The sequence below is a fragment of the Meleagris gallopavo genome, chromosome 5 (genome assembly GCF_905368555.1).
Source record: "Meleagris gallopavo chromosome 5, MGAL_WU_HG_1.1, whole genome shotgun sequence".
In the NCBI taxonomy this organism is placed as follows: Eukaryota; Metazoa; Chordata; class Aves; order Galliformes; family Phasianidae; genus Meleagris; species Meleagris gallopavo.
In genome coordinates, this window is record NC_139408.1 from 33411594 (window position 1) to 33435523 (window position 23930).

The window sequence follows — 23930 nt, forward strand, 5'->3', positions numbered from 1 at the left end:
TTGAGATAGCCTGTGGCACAGAATAATCTCCAGCTCATCACTGAGTTACTCTAGTGTATTCTTCAAATTACAGCCTGAACAACTTTCTCAGTTAAAGCTAAATAGGTTAGAGCTGGAAGGCGAAGTAATTGTTATAAACTAACAGGAGTATCTTTAAAATTTTCAGGGGAAGGAGGATAGGAGAGATCCATATTAGTCTGTTCAAAAGAACTTAAGGTTGAACAGAACTCAGCAGAAACAGCACATTTCCCTAAAAACTAAATTCATGTTAATTTCACTTGTGCAAAATCTATGTCCTCAACTGCCAACAGTATGCTTCAAAACTATACCAACTCATGTTATAAAGTTTGCCCAAGACTGTTCTTATAAAATGTGTTTTATAGCTCCACAGGCTAGCTAGCTGTGTTTTTCTACCTACCTCCACATGGTCGTCTTAATGATAAAGCTAACTTACCCAGCTACTTCTGATGCCATCCTGAGGATATTTTAACAGTAATGTTACTCAAGTGAACTATTTTAACAAGGCTTTTATTGAAAACATACACAAAGTTGACATTATCTAAGTTCTGAATGTACATATTACAGACTATTCCTATTATGAATGTACATATTACAGAATATTCCTATTAGAGAAGAATATTTTGAGAAAAAGCAAAATACAACTGGCATATGCTGCAGTTAACATTACTAAGGCATTTAGGTTTAATAGCAGGTTATACCTTGTGTGTGTCTATTTATATACACAAACACATACACACAGGTTGTCCGATTTGGAACTGTACAGTGCTATGCATTCTGTTATTTTTTTTGCTATTTTTTCCCCTGCACTAAATAAAGCTTTTATCCAAATAGTAGTAGTTGTTCACAGAACAGCAGTGATAACCTACTCTTCAAGAGTTTACTTACAATTACAAAACTAATGATGCAAAAAACAACAACAAACAAAAAAAACACATCTTCATGGGAAAGTTCTCTTACCAAATAAGGCTCAAGTAAGAAAAACGCTAGTTTGAAAAGGCACCGTGGAGACAGGTTTTAATACATTAAATACAACATGAATCATTCACAATAACAAGTTTAGTGTTTCTGGGGAACTTTTGTAAATACAACACAGTTGGTCACACAAAAATGTTTCTGTTGATTTGTCTTGGCAACTCGGATTCATCAACAGTGTAACAGCATAACAGCTTTGTTCCCATCTGACAGAAAATAATGGCAGTTCTGCAAGGCAAACGTTAAACCTGACCGTATGTATTTATTAATTCCACAGTGTTTTGACAGATTATAGGGATGCATCTTAAAGGATACTGACACGCTCACTGAGGGCTTTCATTTCTGTTTCTTGTAGCGTGGTGTTTTCATTGTGGTTAGCACTTGGACTGATAAGGTGTGCTGGATACTGCAGTCCATGTTCTCCTGAATACTGTTCCCATCGAGAGTCATCACTTTCATGGGTGATGTAACGCTCCCCCATTTTACATTCAAGCTCCCTTAAATCTAACCAGGTTTGATAGTCCTGAAATAAAGTAGTAGGATTTGTTTTAACATTTCTAAAATAAATGACATTCCCTTCTATTACCAATAATATGCAAAGTGCTATTAACTTGTCAATCTGCATCCCGATTGCCCCAGAACAGAGAAATTATACAATTAATAAATATGAAATCTGTCAATAGAAATAGGTATATTCAGGCATGTTTGAATCATTAATGTTATTAAACTCTGCTATTAGTATGGAGGTATTACAGGCTATTTTACTGACTACTGAGATGCAAGGCATGGGTGATAAAATAATTCCTTGTCATCCTGCCTGTGGAAAGGAAGGCCCTACAGTGGGATCTGGACATTGGGCAGAGGCCAATGGGATAAAATTCAACAAGATTAAGTGTCAGGTCCTGTATTCTGGTCACAACAACCCCAGGCAACCCTAAAGGCCTGGGGCAGAGCAATTGGAAAGCTGCATGGAAGAAAAGGATTTAAGGGTGCTGATCAACACCTGTGAGTCAGCAGTGGGCCCATGTGGCCAAGAAGGCAAATGGCATCTTTGTTTGTATCAGAATTAGCGTAGCCAGCAGGACCAAGGAGGTGATCATCCCCCTCTACTCAGCCCTGGTGGGGACACACCTCAAGTACTGAGTTCAGATTCAGGCTCCTCACTACAAGAAAGACATTGAAGCCCTGGAGTGTGTCTAGAGAAAGGACGTGAAGCTGGTGATGGATGTGGAGCGCAAGCCTTGTGAGGAATGGCTGAGGGAACTGGGATTGTTTAGTCTGGAGAAGTGAGTGCTCAGGGGAGACCTTATCACTCTCTACAACTATCTGAAAGTGGGTTATGACCAAGGGGTCAGCCTCTTCTATCAGGTAATTAGTGTTAGGACAAGAAAGAACATCTTTAATTTGCACCAGGGAAAGTTCAGGTTGAATATTGGGAAGAATTTCTTAGAGCGGTTAGGCATTGGAACAAGTCACCTAGTGAAGAGGTAGAGTCACTGTCCCTGTAGGTCTTTAAGGAGAGGGTAGATATAGTACTTAGGGACATGGTTTAGAGGGAAATATTAGTGGGAGGTTGATGGTCACACTAGATGATCTTGTAGGTCTTTTCCAACCTTAATGATTTTATGAAAATGAAAAGGGGAAAAAATAATCTTTAAACAAATGTTTACATCCTAATAATCAATATCACACAGTCAAGAAAGATATTCTATCTCGGCATAAAGGTATACTATGTAAATTCAACTTGAGTGAGAAAAGTATCTGTCCCATTCACCATTGCTCAAGGGAAAAAAGTGAATAAGAGGTGAAGAATAACATTCCATCAAGTGAATCAGCCAGCATCACACTGCAGAGATTATATCTCTGGTCTCCAAAGGCTCAGAAATATACTTTCTGATGGCTGCATGGGAGGAGAGCACAGTACTGGAGAAGACTGCAAGGTGACAGGAGCTCTGAGAGGAAGAAAATGAGCCTAGAAGTAATGTGCCTGGTGAAGGCAGAGGGTGTGGTTGCAGCCCTTTTCCTTTTGTTCTAGCAGGTCATGCTCCACTCTGAGAAACACTGGTAGAGTACTGGAATAGGATCCAGGAATCAGTTCAGATGAGTATTCTTTTGGGATTGTGAACTATGCATCTGATCTGTGCCATGCCTTTGCATGATTACTTTCCTATGCATATATGTGCATCCTTAGAAGATAAGTGACTGAGGGAACTGGGGCTGTTTAGTCTGGGGAAAAAGAGGCTGAGGGGAGACCTTATTGCTCTCTTCCAATACCTCGAAGGTGCTCACAGCAAGAGCAGGGTTGGGCTCTTCTCACTGGTGACAGGTGACAGGATGAGGGAAAATGGCCTTAAGTTGCACAAGGGGAGGTTTAAGTTGGATATCAAGAAAAACTTCTTTACAGAAAGGGTTGTTAAGCTCTGGAATAGGCTCCCCAGGGAGGTGGTTGAGTCACTGTCCCTGAATGGTTCAAAAGCTGATCAGATGTGGTGCTCAGGGACATGATTTAGTGGAGGGTTGTTAGTTAGGGTAGTATGGTTAGGTTGCAGTTGGACTTTATGATCTTGAAGGTCTTTTCCAACAGGAGTGATTCTAAGTGTGTGATGCAGTCAGTCCTGAGTCACGAGTTACATCCATTTCTGAGCACAGAGGATCCTTGGGGGAACACGCACCTCAGAAGCACTGGATGTTTAATGAGAAGCCTCAGTGACCCATTCAATAATACTTACAACAAAAATATTATCCATTCTCACATATTCATAAGTTGTAAACTGTTCCTTAGATCTCATGGCTGATGTCCCAGTTAGGATTTGGCCTGTCCCATTCCCAAGGAGGTGCATAGTGCCTAGCTTGCCCTGCTCCATGCACTGATTCTGTTTTGCATCTTATAGTGTGCAGTGATTTTGCTACTGCCTCGATAAAAATCTAACATATAAGGAGCAGAAGACAATGGCTGCTAGTGCATCTAATAACATTTCAGTTTCCATTTGAGGATTTCATATGAAAGCGGCTAATATATTTTCCTGGAAAGCATGCAGCTTCACTGTCTCTTCTGATGACTGAAGGGCAGACCATTGATCAGTTTTAATACTAAGTGAATCAAGGTAGAATCTAGGCAATTAGATAGTGCAAGTCAAGTGACTATAAAAGCTTATTTCTACCATTATATCTATCTTCTATATACACACTCATATATATATGTATTATATATATAATATATATAAATATATATGCTATATATATATATAATATATAGTGTTTGTGTATGTGTGTGTGTGTGTATACAGTGTGTGTGTGTATATATATACACCATATATATATAAAAAATATACATATATATAGTGTTATATACATATTTATATATATAAAACATTTTTAGTGGACAAACAAGATAAATTATTCCTGTAGTGTATTTTGAAAATATGAGAGAGTTCAGTATTGGAATTTTGTATTTCAAAAATTAATTAGAATCTACTGGTAAATTGGTAAAGAAGTATGTGTTCTCAGGATCAGAAAGCACCTTCAGGGTTGTAGATTTGTTTAGATTCTATTGTACTTAACGATAAAAATGTTTTATATACTGGGAGCCTAAATGCATAGGAACAAACATAGAGTTCATAGCAATACCTGTAACCAGGGGTGGCTTAATGTTTTGTCCACACTGTAGCGCTTTCTCATTTTTACTTGCAACAAATTATTTATTAGATCAATAGCTGGAAAAAAAAAATATTAGAGTATATCAGTTGAAATGTGTTTGTTTCAACTAAGGCATACAAACAGAGACAGACAAACGTGGTAGTTGTAAAATGAGGGCAGTTATCTCTTCACTCTCCAGCTTTTTACAAACTGCATCCACTTTTGATGCTCGTGAAAATACTCATGCAAACTTTCCTAATAGGATTACAGTTGTTTTACTAAACAGCTGCCTGCTAGCTACTATATTGTCTAACTCTTTGTTTGCTTGTACGCAGGTAGCAAAGACTGGAGACAATTCTCACTCTGCTCCTCCTCAGGTGAAAAAATACTCACGTGAGTACAACAATACAATGCAAGTGCTACAGCAGTTTACAGTAAACACACATGCACGTTTCTTTGAGACTCTCAGTAGCACTGTTGAAGTGACATTGTTGGATGACTGAGAGCAGCAGCTTCAAGGCAGAAAGTGGAAGAATCAGGGTTACAAAGTCAGCAATTTCAAAATACTACTATTCCTCATAGTTTGGAACTTGAGAATTTCTCTTTCACCCAAGAGGGAAAAAACAGATTAACCCTGCAGTTTTGGAAAACAAAAGAGTTTTCAGAATGCCTCCATACGGTCCTGATGGGCATTCAATGGCTTTCCAATTCCACACCCACTCCTCAGACATTTTGAGAGGGGAGAAAAAAAAAAGACTTAGAGAACGTAGCACACTAACTCTCTTTTAATGCACTAACAGAGAGATGGCAGCTAAAAATCTATTTGTCCACAAATGAGAAAATAAAATCTGGACCACCCTCTCTAGGAAGAACGTGGTTCAGAATCCTCCATTGATTTTCTACATGGCAATTTTGGCTTCTTTCGGGCCTCTGTCTGGATTTTCGCTAGATATTAGCATATAAGAATGCACATGTAGGATTCTCTCTTACATACAGCTGGGTAATTTCACATCTGTCAAGCATGCAGCCTGTTTTCAACAGTGTTAGTGATTGTTTCCAACTTTGATCTTTTGATCGACCAAATTTGTATTATCTCAAAAGATTTAAACAGTATTTCAATACTGTTGAATATAAGGACAGAATTCCCTGAAAACATTTGTTCCTCTGCCTGTTCATATGTTTTACCTAATGTGTCTTCTCTGCACTGGCCGTTCTTTTGAACTTCATGGGCCTAATATGTATTATGTCAAGTTTTAGATTACTCATGGCATGTTTCATTCTCTGAATTTTTTGTAAATCATTGTATTCCTAATTTACTAATTTATTTTTGCATCAACTACAAACATTGAAATACTGTTTAAATTTCACAGATGTGAAATTACTCAGCTATAAGTAAGAGAGAATCCTGGTTGCACATTCTTATGCAGTAATATCTAGCAAAAATCCAGATGGAGGTCTGAATGAAGCCAAATTGTCATGTAGCAGATGAATGAATTCAGAAGCATAAAATGGCTTGACAATACCTGAAGGCAGAGGGAGTAGAAATAGCAGGATAGACAAAGATTATCACAAAAATTACCTCTATGCAGTTATTTCTTCCAATTCTATTTTGACATACAAATACATACTCAGTTTTCAGCAAGTAGTCATTCAAATATGAGATGCTATTGGAAAATGTGGGAAAATGCTATTGCATTTTGGGGATGGAAATCAGTGAAGACATTTCACAGATAAGTGCTCTGCTTGGGAAATGATGCTCATGGTACAGTTTTGAATGGATAATCAACTGAGAAAAAAATATTTCTCAGGGATATAAAAGTTGAGAACTCTTAAATTTTATAGGCTAATTTTTAATAGGGGAAGAGGACAGAAATTCAGTTCATCCGTAATCCTAGCCTGTTAAAATTCTGAAGTTGGTTAGCATGCATAAATTGAAGTAAATTTTAATTGTCTTACATGGTAAGTTAGGCAAACCTAACTTCTGCAAGTTTGCTGAATTTTATGTTTATGCCTGCTATTGCTGAGGCATATACTGCTGTCTCTAGATGAAGTTACCATTAGAATCTATTGGTAATGTAAGATTTATAGTCAATTATTAGAGTGCCTGAATCCTTTTGGATGTATGAGAAGAAAGCACCAAGAAATGGAGAACAAATATTTACATTAATTCTACTCCAGTGGTTGGGGTCTACTTCTGGTAATCAGGATTTACTACGGGCCAACAGACCAAGGGGAGTCTACTGATGAGGCCTTCTTTCTTCAGCTATAAGAAGCATCATGCTCACAGGCTCTCATCCTGATGGGAGATTTCAACCACCTGGATGACTGCTGGGAAAGTGACAGGGTGGGCTGCAAGCAATTCAGTACACTCCTGGAATATGCTGAGGATAACTTCCTGAACCAGATATGTATTGGAATGACCAACCAGCAGTGAGGTGTTGCTGGACCTAGTGTTTACCAGTGCAGAGGATCTCATTAAAGAGGTTAAGATTTGAGGCAATTTGGGCTGTAGCAACCATGCTCTGATTGGATTTGTCATCTCAAGGAATATGGGCCTGGAAAAGAGCAGATTCAGGACTCTGAACTTGAGGAGAGCAAAACTGTGTGTGTTTAAGGCATTATTGGATGGGATCCCTTGGGAAACTGTTCTTTGGGACATAGGAACAGAACAGAGCTGGCAGTTCTTTAAGAATACCTTTCTGAGAGCACAAGAGATTTACATTCCCCAATGTGTTTTTTATGTGTTAAATTTCACCTAGATAAAAAAAAGTTTTATAGAGATAGGTTGGTAAGTGTTTATTTATGGTTATTAGATGGGAGATAATGTCTAACCTCAAATTTTAGCTCCAGGACTAATACTTGGATACAGATCTAGATTCCAGTTCTCTGTTTTAAGAATCATGGATCTGTTCAGATTTAGACTTGTGTTTACCACATCAGAATGGCTCATCAATTAACAATTTCAAGAATATAATGAAATGACAATGTATAAGCAGATTTTAACATTATGATTTATTAAAGTGTGTGTTTTTTCTCCTACATGCTTTCAGCCTGACATCCATTTACTCTTAAGGCTGATGACCGTGTAGAAGGATAGATAACACTCTGGTAGGTGAGTTTTCTGTAGGTGCTCTACTCAATCTTCACCTCTGAATGTAGAAATTGATCTCGTGTCTACCACAGCAGAACTTGTGGAGACAGTTTCTTGCAGCTTCTTCTGTGCTGATTGCTATTTGCTTATTTCTAGCACCAGAAAAAGCACTGCTGCCAACAGATTCTGTCAGCTTACATATCAGGGGTGTGTGGAGGTTCATGAGGACATCAGTGTGCAATTGTGCAGATATATGGTTTGTTGTTGTTTTAATATTTTCTACAGATATTATAAAACTTCTACTGCTGAGATAAAATTCCAGAGAAGAGACAAAGAATTTTTCAGCTGAGAGTGTGTGGCTCAGTGTACACTACAGTAAGCAGTAGGCATATATCTCTTAAGTTACCATTAACATGTAAGTAAAACATGTCAGCTAAAACCAAGGAAAAATGGTCAACTGTACTTAAAAATGGAAATTCTGAATTATAATCTTTTAATTCAATTTGGTGTGTGTTGCAAGTCTGGAGGAAAAAAAAAAAAAAACAAAAAACCAATCCAAACCTGAGACATAAAATGCTTCCTTTGCTTTAAGACTTACAAAGCAATCTGGCAGGAAGTTAAAGATATAAAGGCAATAATAAAAATAAAGAAATTACTAAATAAAAGTCCAGTAAGCTGAAAATGTTTGTTGGGTAATGGAAAACATTGGTAAAATCACAACTGATATATTTTTAAATATTTCAAAAATCTCCTTGGGTCTCTCCTTGACTTCTCCCCACCCTTCCTTATGCCTCCTTCAACACCTGGAGAAATCTCACACTAGAGGATTATGTTACAGGCAGGAAATGTCTAAAGAATCTGACAAAATAAGGACATTTCAGTATGGTATATCATGGCACCTTAATTTTTTTTTATTTCTTTTCCTTTCTGCTGATATGTACAGGGGAGAAAATAAATGAAAACAGAATACACTTGTCATGGTTTTATGATTTTTGGTTATTGGTATTCCACATCATAACATCATGTAGTGCACTGGGAGCTAAAGTGTTAATACTCCAGTTCCAGGCAGCTATCTGGAAGAGAACAACAACTACATACCCAAGGGGGCTTTGCAGTTAGAGAGGAGATATAACCCCTGGCAAGGTCACCTGATGTGCTCTTCTTTGTCAGGTTCTCCTCCCTGCTGCTCAACTGGACTGCGCATCTCACCTCAGTGTTATGGTGAGGCCTATCCACCTTTCGGACACTCTCTCTCATTACATTTGATTTATTAGCTTCATTTCTAATTATATTGTATTATAATGTGTTACTTTTCATTCTGATACCATATTTAGTAAATTAGTTTGTTTTTCCTCAGATCATTGCCACTGTTTTTAATTATTTTGGAGTCCTCTGTTTCCCTTTTTCCAGAGGCACAGATTTTGTGAAATCCCTCCGCCCCGCTAGTCACAGAACCAGGCCGAACCAGCCCGTAAACCATTGACATTCTTAGTGGAGAATGCAAGCAAAAGCTGCTTTTTTGGCATTTATATACAAACAGCCACAAACAGATATTACCTTCATGAGAGATTTCTTTCCAAGGATTGGGTGGATACATGAAAGCAGCATTCTGGATTTGGTCATGTATGTCCTCATCTTCATTGAATGGAAAGGTACCACTGAGACTTACATAAATGATAACACCCACAGACCACATATCCAGAGATCTGTTATAGCCTTTATTCCTCAGCACTTCCGGAGCAAGGTAGGCTGGTGTTCCTACAACTGAACGTCTGAAGGATTTCTCCCCAATAATTCGAGCAAAGCCAAAATCACAAAGTTTTACCTGTTTAAAGAGAATTGTTGTAAGTAAATTAAAGTAATAAAATTAAAATAAAGTAATAAATTAAAGTAAAAAAAAAAAAAAAGACTTTCACTATTAAATACAGTTGACATACTTTTATCATGGTTTAGTTGTACAATGCATCTTCAGGAAACTTTATTTCTTTTAATCTTCTCTTAGTCCACCAAGGCATTAGACTAGATTACCAATTCACTGCATTCCTTTATGTCATAAATAAACTGTAGTAGAGTGAAAGCAAAAACATAGGACAGCTTAGAATGAAGGGAATGAAGTTTTGGAAGGGCCTAACAGCTTAGATTCCTTCCAATGGTTGCTTTATAGATGACCTTTTCCCGAATGAATCGAGTTGACAGAAGTTAGTTGTTAAATTATCACTTTTTTGGATATTTATTTTCTAATAATTTTGTGTAGTTCCTGGAATCAATATAGATAGATGTTTTTGTTTATTTTATAAAAAAATCAGAATTAGTACTTATTAATTAGAATCATTTCTACTTGCCTGCGGGAAAGGATCTGCTGATGCCAATAATACATTTTCTGGTTTGAGGTCACAGTGAACTATATTTTTGAAATGAAGATGTCTTAAAGCAACAAGGATCTGTGAAGAAACAAATCAGAATGAAATTCAGTTTTCAATGGGGGTTTATATATAAACTTATAAATTTTAGGGGCTTATATTATTTTGACAGCAACACCGACTAGAGAACCTAGGACTGCTGTAGAGAGAAACAACCCAACAAGAATGTATCTTTCTCTACAGTGTCCACAGTGCAAGAAAACAAAAGTTCAGCATGTTTCACTGTTTGAAATATGATTGTTCCCTCTCCAAAAATGTTATGCTCTAAACAACTTCGGGAAACTGCATTCTGAGTACATTTCTTTGTGTTTTTTTGTTGTTGAAACTTTTAACACAGAAACATCTGCAAAAATTGCCTTCCAGATATAAATTATTCAAAAATTTTCATGGAAATACTCTGTGATCCAATTCAAGTACTTTCTAGAGGTGATGAAACAAAGAGCCTTACATGCATTTTTGTGCTGTTATGTGAACAAAATGCCAAGGAAATGTAAGAGACATCCATCTTATCTCTGTGGTTTTAACTTCATTCCTTCTGTCTGGTCAGAGGCTGCCAGAATTTCCTACTCTATGAGAACAGGCAATGGGGAGAGGCTGAATGAACCCATTAAGGCAGGAAACCAAATTATAAAGCTGGTGGCGGTTTTGCCTATGAAAGTCTGAAAACTAGAGAACCTGTTACATTCGATTTCTAATAATAAACTTCCCCTGTAACACAACTGTTCCTGCTCCTTTCTTTTTCTTGCCTTAACAAAAACCAGGCTGCTGTGACTCTGAGATGGCTCATTACTCAGCTGTGTATCTAAATTTAAACATATTGTGGGCAGCCAAGGAAACAATATAATAACATGACAGCAAGAAGAACAGAAAAAAAACACACAAAAAACAAACAGATCACATTATTAACAGATGTCATACAGGAAGACAGACTCATTTTATCAGAGGTAGTGCTGAGATCCAATCTCAGTGCAGAAAAGAGGCACAGAAGATCATAGCACAAACTACAATGCTTGGGTACGGGGAAATTCAAAAGGCTCAAATTTCTTTCTGTAGTTCTTCAGTGGTTTGCTATTTGCGTTTTCAAGTCCTGTCTTGTACTTAATCTTTCAAGCATAAGTGAACTTGTAAACTTGATGGCTCTCCCATCCAGTAGCCAGGCAATTGCATGCAGTTCATCCTGCAGCGCCAGTTCTGCTTACCAAAAGTGGCCCACTGAGCGCTTGCATTCCACATGCAATTGTATCAATTGCACGTGGCTAGGTCCTCTTAATGGCTTACTAGAAATCAGATAATGTACACAAAGATGTATGTACCATCCCTGATATTATTATTACAATCATTCTAATAATATTCATATATTCCATATATTCCATGATTCTATAATATGAATATTTCTATAATATGAATCATTCCATGATTCTATGATTATTATCCAGGCTTTTATGAATGAAGGAGAAAAATTATGTCAAAATCAAAACATAAGAAACAGTGATAACAACTACTTCATATATCTTTATAGGTCTATGGATCAATTACTTACCTGAGTAATTAAAAATTTTGTTATTCTCTCTGGCAATCTGCCCTTTTCACTTGATAAGATCATCTCCAGCATGTCTCCATGGAGTTTTTCCATAACAACAAACACTCTTTCTGGTGTCTCAAACATGCACTCCAAATTTACAACCCCAGGATGATGAAGATTCTAGTAAAAGTAAATACAACCTTTGAACAACACAGATATCCCTATATGATTAGTAGGTTTTATGATTACATAATTAACCTCCAGGCTCCCCTAAACCAGAAAATATTTCAATTTTTCTTAATTTAAACTGCTTACTTCATCGGTAGGCAACAGGCATAAGATTTCTAGGGATGGTATAAAAGAATGCATTAACTTAAAATTAGTTAAACGTACATTATTGTGCCTGGTGCTTTAGATTGTAGAGATTACAGCTCCTAACATAACACTCCCAGTACTGTTAGTCTTGACTATTTATGCAGATTAGGCTGAAAAAATGCTAGAATTTTCAGCAAAAACTGAAATAATTATCAACTGGAATAATTAATTACATTATCTGGTATTTATTTCTTGTTCATTGCAGGGGAGTTGGACTAGATGACCTTTAAGAGTTTCTTCCAACTCAAAAGATTCTATGACTTATAGGAATGAAAAATAACAGCAAAATACCTGTAAAATTGCAACCTCATTACGAAGTTGACTTTCCTGTTTAGTTGGAAACCTTAGTTTGTCTATTATTTTAATGGCAACATCTCTTCCTGTTTTGCGATGTTTTCCTGCATTAATAAAACAGAAGGCCTCCATCAATTAACAGGATTAATTCTGAAAAGTGTTCCACTTTTACTTGATTGTATAAATGACCACAAGTAAGTGGCAGTTATGTACAACTATGCATAACAAAGTAATTCCCAGAGCAAGTCTGCTGCAAGTTAAATAAACCATTGAAAGCTCTCATCCATTTCCTTTTTCCCTTCCCTTTTACGAGCGAACTTTTTCTCACCTGACAAAGCTGTTGAAACATGTAAGGAATACAAGCATACAAGAAATTTAATTTGCCTTTCAACAATATAAATGTAAAATTAACTTTCTCACATACTTTTTCCTTTTCATATACTTAAAACAGAGTTCTTTCCAACTGGCAGGTCATAAGCTTCAGTGGTAGTTCCAGAGTAGCAAATACTGAAATAGGTGATTGCCTTCAGGAATCTAACTTCCTGTCCCAGAGATTTTTCAATAAGAATGCTAGTTAGTTATCACTCGTCTCAAACAACTGTACCTAAGCACCCTCCTCAAAACTGCTGAAAAAATGAGGAACAAAATGGAGAAACAGAACATGAAAAAAATGAATAATCCAAACTATTAAGAACAAAGAAAAAAAAATCACAAAGTTGTGCCAAGAAAAATAGCAAGAAATGATGACTTTTCCCCCCTTCTTTCATTACCTAAGGAGAATTGAGAAGATTAATTAATCTCTTAATTGAGAAATTACCTTTGAGAAGAATTCTCTTCTTAAAGAGAGACAGTTCTGTACTTTGGAGTCTGCATTACTACAGCTACATTACTACGCTACATTATGACTTTACTAGAGTTATCAAGTATGCTGACCTGTTGTTGGCAGAAAACTTCACAGTAAAAAAAGAACTTGTCAACAGTAAGTAGTGTCCATCTTTAATGAATATTACTTACATTAAACACTGGGTAGCTAATTTCTATAATAAAGTATTTCACAATCCAAATACTTTCAAGTTTGCTAATTTTTTTCAGCCTTAAGCATAACTGTATAACTCACCAGAAACTTACCTCCATAAACAATTCCAAATTGTCCTGATCCCAACACCTCATCTGGGAAGATCTGGTATACAGTGCTGATATCCTGCTTATATAAACACAACAAATATTAATCTCTGAAATATGGGAAAAAAGAATATATATTTGATCAGTGTGCATACATGTACTTTGCAGTACATTTCAAAACATGCCTGCCAGAACATTAATGCGAGTTTTCTTAAAACAATCAATAACCAAAATTGCAGTCTCATCTTAGTACAAAAAATACTGGATGTCTCAGTGATGACAAGAAAAGGCTTATTATAGCCCTACTAAGTTCAACAGAAATGCCACGTACTAATGACTTCTGCTTCCTTTCCCTTAGGTAATTAACAACCTGAAAAGATAAGTTGTTCAATTCTGTTTTAAGCTACATAACACCTATGTAATAGTTGTGTCTCAAGGAAAAGATACCATGAAATTGACTTTTTTCAAAAGTTAATAATGCTAATAGTTTGTTAATTTCTACATTCTAAGTAGAAAAAAATGGCTGATTGGAACTCTAACATTCCTTTCTGCAAAACAGATCAATGACTTCACATGCTTAATCATATCATATCTAGCAGAAGCATTCAGAGAACACTCACCACATTTTCTTGAACTTGGCAGTTTGACACAGAAATACTGATGGATATGTCCCCTGGGGAAGAAAGTAAAATATACTTGAGACAGCTATGCTTTCAATTCAAACATGTAATAATAACAAATGACACTTACATGACATCATTATTTTCTGATAACTGTAGAAATTGGACCCTCTAGGTCAGCTTGTTCATCTACCAGACAAAACCAAATTACAGCACCTCACAAATATGTGGCTTCAACAATAGACTAGTGTAGTATATGGGAAAGAACAGAATTATGCACTTCATTACCAAATTTTATAGTGGAATCATATTTCTCAAGAATAAGCTTCTTACTGCTTTATTCCATTTTATTTCAGGGCTTTTTATTTTAAGCAAGTAACATAACATCAACCAGAGAAAACTGCTTTCATTTACTATACTTCAGTGTACTGAACTAGATGATCTTTAAGGTCCCTCAAAGCCAAGTCATTCTATGATGCTATTCAGACTAGGGCTAATACTTTTTCATATTGCTATGTGTACTGCTAAAAGGAATAGGTATTTCAACTGGCAAAAAAGACATTATTAATACACAACAGGAAATAAAAACTTGTACTTATGCTTTAATATGACAATTGCAAGAAGCAACTTCTTAGGATGTTACCATAAATTTTTTAATTTGCAAATCCATGGAGAAGCTAATAAAACTGGAGAATAAGTTTACTGCTGACTGTACTACACAAAGAAGTCATTTTTGCGGGTCACTTTGGAACACTGATGCCTCTGCCTCCTACCTCTGTTTAGAATCCTGTTCAAGCTTTTCATTTTTTCAGTATGGATTTCAGCCTCATTTAAATCAGTGTCCTATTCTATAAAGCCTGTATTAAACTCTGCATAAAATCACTACTACCACCTCCACCTCTCCTAGCAGCAGAAAGTAGCATAAGTAACTTCTGCTCAAAATGACTTATTTCCTTGTCCTCTCCTTAGGAATATATTTGTTTTGGAATGGGATGTTTTGGTTTCATACAGGATTTTTAGCAATGCTAATTTGTTTTCAAATGTATGTACTACTTTGTGTTTGCACTAAAGATAACATTCACATGGCCCCTTTAAAGGAGGCCTACAAGAAAGCTGGAGAAGGACTCTGAATCATGTAGAACAAGTGGTAACAGCTTTAAATTAAAAGAGCAAAGATTTATATTAGATATTAGAAAGGAATTCTTTCTAATTCTCTTCAGCTAGGAGAGTGGTGATGCACTGGCAGAAGAGAAGTATGAATTAACAGAATAAAATTTTAAACTTCCAAGGAGGCAAAGAAGAGAGCTGTAATTCTCAGTCCAGCATTTTAGATTATATATTTAACTACACTGAGCTCAAACCAGGGGCACTAGGCAACTAACATGACTGGAATGACATCCAAACTTGACAGTATTTCATGTAGGAACATAGCCGAGAAAGAAAAAGACAGAGATGATCTATTCTGATATGTGAGCTGTTGTGCCTGGAGATGTATGCCACAGCCTGTTGTACTATTTAGTTCCTGAAGGGCTTGCTGTCTCATTAGTATTTCACACTGCATTAATAGCATCCAGATGTCAAGTGCTAAAGCACATCTATGTTGCAACACAAGGTCTGATCCAGTTTGTGTAGACATATCTGAATTTGCTTTACAATGAGTAGGCTAAGTACAATTAGCAAAGAAAGCACAGCAGCACATACTTGGTAGTGGTGAATTGTTTGGTCTGTGCTACTTCGTTATCAGTACCTCAAAAGATATAAACTAGTTTCATGTTTGTTTACATAATGTCCTAGCTTTGGTAGGGAATTATCCAAAAGTATATAAATCAGAGGCAAAGATATATTTAGCCCTTTTGGTCTTGGGTGACATCTATACCTCACTGTGAACAGAACAGCTGTTCTTCACACTTGAGTTCATTTCATCTCATCATGGGACAATGTTTGTGGCAGTTGTACAACCAAATGTGATGAAAAGAAGCATATAATCTATGCTGCAGTGACCTAAAGAGTGAATGGATGTTTCTGCAATATACAGCAATATAAATTACAATAGCAATGGGAAACATCTATCAAGTCTCAACTGGAGCTCAGAAAACTTCATGCCACTTTGCAAGGAAGCTGTCAGCAACACACAAATACAGAAGAGATGCCTTAGGAGTAGAACAACTATTTGCTCACTATCAAATTTGCACATTGTATATTAACACAGATGACCTAGTATAAACTGGAAATACATGAATGAAAAATTGTGGCTTTTAAAATACACAGACAGTTGATAAGCCTTTACTAGTTGTACAATATTTCCGTGCAGAAGATTGAGCCTTGCTATTTGTTAATGACTGCATTTATCTGAAATGGAGGAAACATACTTACTGTGTAGGCTGGGTCCCGACCCCATTGATGCCCCTTTAGGGATGACAGGCATCAGGGCATGCTGTATTGCAATCTCCCACATTCTTGCCACATCTATGCCAATACCACTAGTGAGAACACCATTATTCAGTGGAACACTTGAGAGGTTTTCTATGTTTTCTCCAACATAATAGACTATATTTGCTGTGCTTATTTCAAAACAATGAGGATTGGCTCCTTGAGGCAGTAAAGTGAAAGTCTTTGCAGGTTCCAGAGAGAAAATTTCAGACAGTGGAATTTCCTAAAATGAAAAATAAATAAATAAATAAATAAATAAATAAATAAAATCTGTGTAAAGATAATCAACGTATAAAATTAAGACATGAATTTTATTTCACTAATTTATAATATTAGTTCTTGCTTTTATCCACATGCTTCTCGTACAAACAAAGATTCTTGTAACCTGGAACTCCTTGACATGGAGGCCTGCTGAGTGTAAAATAACAAATGTTTTTGTCCAAGATCAAGTAGAAATTTAATTATTTTATTTGCAAACTTACTAGCAAAGAACTCTGTAAATAAAAGCATAATAAATATATATTCCAAATCCACATTTCACATGGCATGAACTTGGTTGTTTCATCTTGAATAAGAGTCAAGGACACATTTTACTAACTTCCTATGGAAGGAGTTTAACTGCTTCAGGTAGAAGGATGAAAGAATTAAAATAATATTTTACAATTTAAATCACAACATAATGTCCAAAGGACAGAATTAAAATAATACGTACAACATTTTATTGTTTGGAAAAAATTTATATAGTGAATAACAGAATGTCAGATGAGCTTCTTGGCAAAATTTGTCACTGATATTGAATTGCCCCTATATAAAACTTTTCATTTGCATAACATGTAACATAATATGTAACATAACATTACATAATAATAACAGCAGTCATTGTTAGTGAACAATCTGACACTTGCTTGTGAAATGCAATACCCACATATGCAAGTAAGGTAATAAAAACAAACAGTTCCAAGTTGTGCTATTAATGCAGCTTTAGTATTTATTTATTCAGCAATTCACTCCAGTCATTACTTTTTGATAGCAGAAAAAGAAATTGAAAAATATTCCTTACCTTATAATATTTACTTCCAGTATCATTTTGAAAAAGAGTAATACATTTGCTGTCTAGTCTCCAGTAGTGTCGCTTTCTCTGAAAAAAAAAGGGGAAAATTTTTCTACCAATTTTCAAGAAGAAAATTTCAAGAAAATTAAAGAAATGCTCTTTTCTGAAACCATTTCCAAAAATTACATTTTCATCTGAAGGGATGAACTGGGAAGGATAAAGTTTCATTTGCTATTACAAGAATTTTATGAGGCCCTTATGTTTGAGTTAAAGTTTTATTAGTTCATCTTTTATTGTACTAATGTAGCTCTGTTCAACTAGTCCATGTTTTAGAAGTTTAACATGTCATCATAGTCCCAAGGTTGCACTCAGCAGTTGTGTTAATAAAATAAATCAACTTTCTTTTTCTATTGGCAGTAGCTCACTTTAGAAGGCTGTATACTGACATTCTGATTCCTGTTTTTGCAGGTCTGAATGAAAATAACTTATTATTATTATTGATACCTTTATTTTACAACAGTCCAAACACACCTAACAGTAAGATATCTAGAAAACAGTAGCTGGAAGATAAAGATACTTTCCAGAACCTCTAAGGTGTTAATTTTTTTTTTTTTTTCTTTCTTCAGAATGTCTTCCTATTTGGCCTGTGACAATCCAACTCACAGATTCAGATATTACTGTGTGTTTTAAGTGTCTCCTGGTATGGTGAAATAACTTTCTTACAAGCACTGCCACGGATTTAGTACTATGGGAAATGCAGATGTTGTAAAAATGACATACATGAGTGACTTTAAATTATTAATATACTATTAGGATTTTCATTCTGAACAGTTATATAGCATGTAAAGTAATGCCTTCCTTAATAGTTCTTACCAGTGTGTCCTTGCTGGTATAGTGAACCATCCAACCTTCTTTCATTACTGTGCTGCTTCTCCTTTTTGTGTGCTTCACAGATTGTACCACTCTCATTAATGGAATATTGTTGCTGGTTGAAGGGCTTAAGAATAAATCAGTAAAGGCTTTTTAAAAGAGGACAATTTTAGACAAATAGAAAAAACTTCTTTTATATGCACATTTAGATTTATAGCCACTAATAGACCTGGACCAGACACTATTTTGTTTTGTCAATCCAAGTATCTTGAGAGTACAAAGGAAAAAAAGCTGTAATGTCACAACAGGAGAAAGTCAGAGACCAATAGAAAGTTTACATACACAACATACACAAAATATTCCCCAAGATAGCTAAGACGATGGGCAAATGACTAGGGTCTCAACTAGAGTTGGGAAGAAATAGCTCAAGCCTATGATATGCATGATTCAGAGCATCGCTTGATCTAGAATCTCTCATAAGGTAAGCACTGCCCATCAGATTACTGTCTTGCGATCTTTCTTGGGTTCACACACACTGTAGAGTTATGACAGTTTACAGTAGAAAATGTGTCAACTAGTTGTGCATACACTGGCCGAGTACAGCAGAGAATCTGCACAAACCTCTCAGAGAAGGAGGTTTAGGATAATGCAGTTTATCTTCAAAGACTTTAAGCAAAGTCTTACTGCCCTGTACTTAGGTATGCATGTTGAAAACTTCCAGTGCTCAGCATGGTAACTCAGGAAGTCATGGGAACTTGACAGAATGCCTGATAGCACAATCAGATAAAACATGGAATATCTCGTTAAAGAGATTTATGAAATAACAAAGCCAAAGGGAGTTAATGATTACTAGAGCAGATTCCGCATAATGGAATCATCTGCTTCATCATCTTCTTCAATCCTAAACATAAATGCTTAGTCATTTCTAGCAGAACTTGATCTTGAGATTCTGCATCCTACATGAAAACAGAGCACTGAGAGTTCATGCTGTAATCAAACAGGCTGCATGTATATATTCTTGTCAGACAAAGAAATTTCCTTTTTTATTTTCCTTTTATAGATCACTGAAAAATAATTCATGAACATGGCAAGTACCCTTACAAATATGAGGGCTGCTCTGAAAGTAATATCTCCTATTTTATTATGTTGCAGCAAAACATCAGAGAAGGTTGGTGGTAACATGGAGATAAAGGCTGAACCTTCCCACCAATATTCTGCTACATTTTGTTGCCATATGACAGATGGTAGCAGAGGGGCACTGTGACAAAATGGCATCTGACATGGAAGTGTTGATGAAGCAAAGGTGAGGAAATGAGTTTTTCTTTGCAGAAAAAAATGACACCCATTCACATTCATCAGCGCTTGCTGAACATTTCCAGAGACTAAACAGAGGATGTGAGCACAGTGAGATGGTGAGTGGTGCATTTCAGCAGCGGCAACAGCAACATGAGAAACACATCACATTTTGGACAGCCATGTACAGCTGTCACATGATGAAATGAAGAGCATCTTGATCAGCTAATTCCTGCAAATTGGCAGATTATGTCCAGGGAACTGTATACAGAGCTGAATATCAGCTTCAGTGTTGTAAACAATAGTAACAATGTTGAAATATCACAAAGTTTGTGCCAGGTGGGTCCTGTGAACGCTCATGCAGGAAAAGAACGAATACCCCATGTAAGTTTTGCCAGGATCTACTGGATCAGTTTGAGGTTGAAGGTGACAGTTTCCTGGATCACATCATTGCCGATGACAAAACATGGTGTCACCACTATGAGCGAAAGTAAAAATAGTAGTCCATGGAATGGTAACATGTAAATTCCCCATCAGAGGAAAAGTTCAGTGCAATCCTCAGGGGGTGAAATGATGTGCACTATCTTTTGGGATAGGAAATGTGTGATTGTTCTGGATTTCCTGGAACCCAGACAAACCATCGACTTTGAGCACTACATCACAACACTATCTAAACTGAAGGTTTGAACTCCAAACTCCAGGCAGAAAATAAGACATCCTTTCTCGTTTTACAGCAGGCCCTATGCCATTTGGAAGATCACGGACCAATATTGGCTGGATTGTCCTACCACACCCACCATATAGCTCAGAATTGAAGTATTTTTACTTTTATCTGTTCAGGCTAATGAAAAATGGACTGTGTGGGTGATATCTTCCTAGCAACAGCACAATCATAGCAGCTGTGAATCTGCAGGTCACTTCCACTGGTGCAGATTTTTAAGTGTCGGAAAGTGTTTTTACAAGTGAGCAAGCTTGTCACTTCATCACTGATAAAAATGCATAGCTAAGGGTGGTGATTATGTTGAAAAATAGAAGTTCATAGCTGAGAATTTGCTCTATCAAATAACGTTATTAGGTCTATTAGGTGACGTATGTAATTAGCGGAAGGTATTTCTGGAAATTCAGGGATGCCCCTCAACTAAATAAAACAAGTAAATGGATTATCTGTTTTGTAATGACTCATAGTTCAGTATCTATATTTTAAAGAGCTCAGTATGCTGTCCATGCAATGTGAATTAGACATTCAAGATGATATTACAACATTGAATTTTGTGATAAAAAGCAGATGCTTATATTCTAATGATACGTGTCTGTATATAAGTACCTATGTAGAAGAATATATTTACAGCTTACTGCTGCTGATAGTAAAATTGTTTATTGCTGAAATGGATAACTTCCAATTAGAGCAAAATTTTTGTGTCAGTGAAAGAGAACTTAGGGGAACATGCTTCAGGAAAAGATTCCTAGTATGCAAAATAAGAGGAACTGCGGGTTAAACTGGCATTCATGAAGAAAAAATATTCTATAATTGTTCTTCAAAGTAAAGAATCCTTGCTCCAAAGAAATGAGAGAAGAAAAAACCTTAATACATTTTTGGTTCACTCACAATCAATCTCTACTTATTTTTCTCTAGTACTCTGCATTTCTAATAAGCAAATAATGATTTTTTTCTCACCCTCCGACATTTCTACAATAAATTGCACAATTCAATTCCCATTTTTCTTCTGATTGGTCATTTCAAAACACTGATTTATTTTGTAATTTTCTTGAAACTCATAGTTTGTTAAGAGTTCCTTCTTTCTGAAGATATATGAAAATGCAAACAATATACCTAAGGCCAATTACATCATAGGCAATTGTGCAGGTTTTTTTTGTTGTTTTGTTTGGCTTTCATCTATATAGCCAAGTATTTCACTTCCAGTTGGGAAAAAATGCTTGGGAAAATAAATACATTTTAAAAAATATTCTCTATTGCTCGTTTACAAATGAAGTTTCACAACATAATTTTCAGAAAAGAGCAGATATGTAAAAAACACAATTTTTCAAATGAAATTTCAACTTGACAATAACATTTAAATTCCTTTTAAAATCCTAGTGCATGAAATAATCTCATCATAATTTCAGAACCCTCACATATCAATAATTCTCTCCATTCTGAATGAGTGAGAATGCAGTCCATTTAGATTTCTCCTTCAGTCTTAGGCATAATATAACAAATAAATACAAAAGAACGTGGAAGGTTCACCTGATCATCCTGTTAGACTCATCGTGATCTGGATCAGGATCCTGCATTTCCCCACTGTCACTATGGCATCCCGTCATTGAAATCTCAGAGTCATGAGCTATAGATTCTTCCATGTCATCTATAAAACTGCTGTTTCTTTCACTGTCATTGTCATCACTCCCTTCTTCCATGACCACATCAGACTCAGCCCCAGGACTAAGGAGATCTGGAATATTATTTCTCGAATTATTATCTGAACACATACAATACTCCAACCACAACATACTAAAACATTTTGAGCTTCAGAAAAACCCAGGTTCTCTCTGGAATTCTACTGTCTGAGTCTCTATATATTCAGTGTGTAATGGTGAAGGTGGTCTTTAACCAACCATTTGGAAAATCACTACAGAAAACTGGAAACACATTAAACTGGAGTATTTTCAGAACTACAACTTTCTACTAAAAAACTGCCAAAGTAAAGGCAGAATTTCTTATCCATAGACTTCCATTCAAACATTCTATACACATGAGTTTTATTTCTGAGATCTTCCATGCAGCTTGAATGTTGTGCACTGACGTGATGGCTGTTGGCAGGTTACAGCTGCAAACTGATGCTAGAAAAGCAAAAATTTCAAAACTAAAAATTTTGTAATATGATGGTGACATGATGATGAACTATTGAAATAACTCCCAAGACGATTATTTATAATGTGAATTATTTATTTGGGCAGAAAACATATTTCCTTTGCACTAGTGCTCCCCATGAAGACTGTACATATGGCACAGTAATCCATTCTCATGAAATAACTTTCCCTGCCTTTAAGAGGGAAATATTTAATTAATATAAAATAGTTCTATGTAATATAGTACTGAGAAAACAATGATGTTTCAAGTTTTAGCTCACAGTGCATAATATAAACAGTATAAACAGATTAAATAAGTTTATATGCAAATAATGTTAAACTTTCTCATTTGTTATTAAATTTGTATAGGCAAGATCAAAGAAACAACTTTTTACTGTACTCTTGCTCGCAAATGGATTAATCTGGAAGACTGAAAAAGAGAAAAAAAATTACTTAGCTGAAGGCTTCATTACAAAAAAGAAAAAAACCACAAAAACCAACAATGAAAAAAAAAACAATGAAAAAAGTCAAAATTATAAATTCTGTCAGATATAAAAACATTAATTTTTCTGGGTAATTTGCACTGTTTCAGGACCCACTCTGTGACTCATGGACAGCAATTTTACACAAGGTCTAATCACAGGAAGATATCAAATGTTCTCTTTGAGAAATTTTCACCAAATTTTGTGTAGGAAAGTTCTTGACAGTCAATATAGGGGATGCTACAAAACAATAAAAACATTGAGATGACTGCTGGAAAAATGACTTGAACTGATGGTATTTCACTAGAACTGGAAGTGTATGGCTGAAACATTTGTTTCCATACACAGTAGTTTTCAAATGTTTAGATATAAGTTACTGATGTATGACTAAGACACACATTATTCTTCATTTCTAGCTGAAACAGTCATCTAATCATGAATGATACTTCACAGTTCAGGAGTCCCTTTTTGCTATTCATACAGCATGGCTTTATATCTCTATTTTTAATAAACCCACAGCCAGTTGAAAATATCCTCCCACATTTAGTATTTAATGTGTATATTAATGAGACCATGCTTGGAATTTTATTGCTTCAGCTCTTCCTTCACTTACTATTTTGGGGAAGATGCATCACACAGCAGATGGAAAGAGTGGCAGATACTGTATTTTATTTAGTAAGATGGAAATTAATGTGAACCAAATTTCTGTAAGAATAGAAATGAGACACCAGGATGAAATTCCCTATGAAAAGTCTAAAGGACCACATGTCAGTCATTTAGACACAAAATTAAGAGTTATACTATAATGCTATGGATACTATTTTATGGAAATTGTTCGGTGCGAAAAAGCCAAGTTCTAGAAATTTTACAACACAGAGCTCCAA

General features: G+C 35.8%; 1 protein-coding gene across 6 annotated transcripts in view; it reads right to left on the reverse strand.

The window, feature by feature from the left end:
- Positions 1-512: 512 nt before the first annotated feature.
- PRKD1 (protein kinase D1) overlaps positions 513-23930 on the reverse strand; it is a 116274-nt gene continuing 92856 nt past the window's right edge. For 4 of the 6 annotated variants that reach the window (XM_019615700.3, XM_019615699.3, XM_085225142.1 and 1 more), the window contains 12 exons: positions 21963-22167; positions 18428-18551; positions 17564-17641; positions 16447-16726; positions 14074-14126; positions 13460-13535; positions 12329-12435; positions 11681-11842; positions 10063-10161; positions 9278-9545; positions 4621-4706; positions 513-1516 (listed from right to left, as the gene is read on the reverse strand). In XM_019615700.3, the coding sequence (XP_019471245.2) occupies positions 1298-1516; positions 4621-4706; positions 9278-9545; positions 10063-10161; positions 11681-11842; positions 12329-12435; positions 13460-13535; positions 14074-14126; positions 16447-16726; positions 17564-17641; positions 18428-18551; positions 21963-22167 (1757 nt within the window). In that variant the 3' untranslated portion in view covers positions 513-1297. The remainder of the gene's footprint in view (positions 1517-4620; positions 4707-9277; positions 9546-10062; positions 10162-11680; positions 11843-12328; positions 12436-13459; positions 13536-14073; positions 14127-16446; positions 16727-17563; positions 17642-18427; positions 18552-21962; positions 22168-23930) is intronic. The other 2 variants (XM_010711637.4, XM_010711636.4) reach the window with 1 other exon arrangement.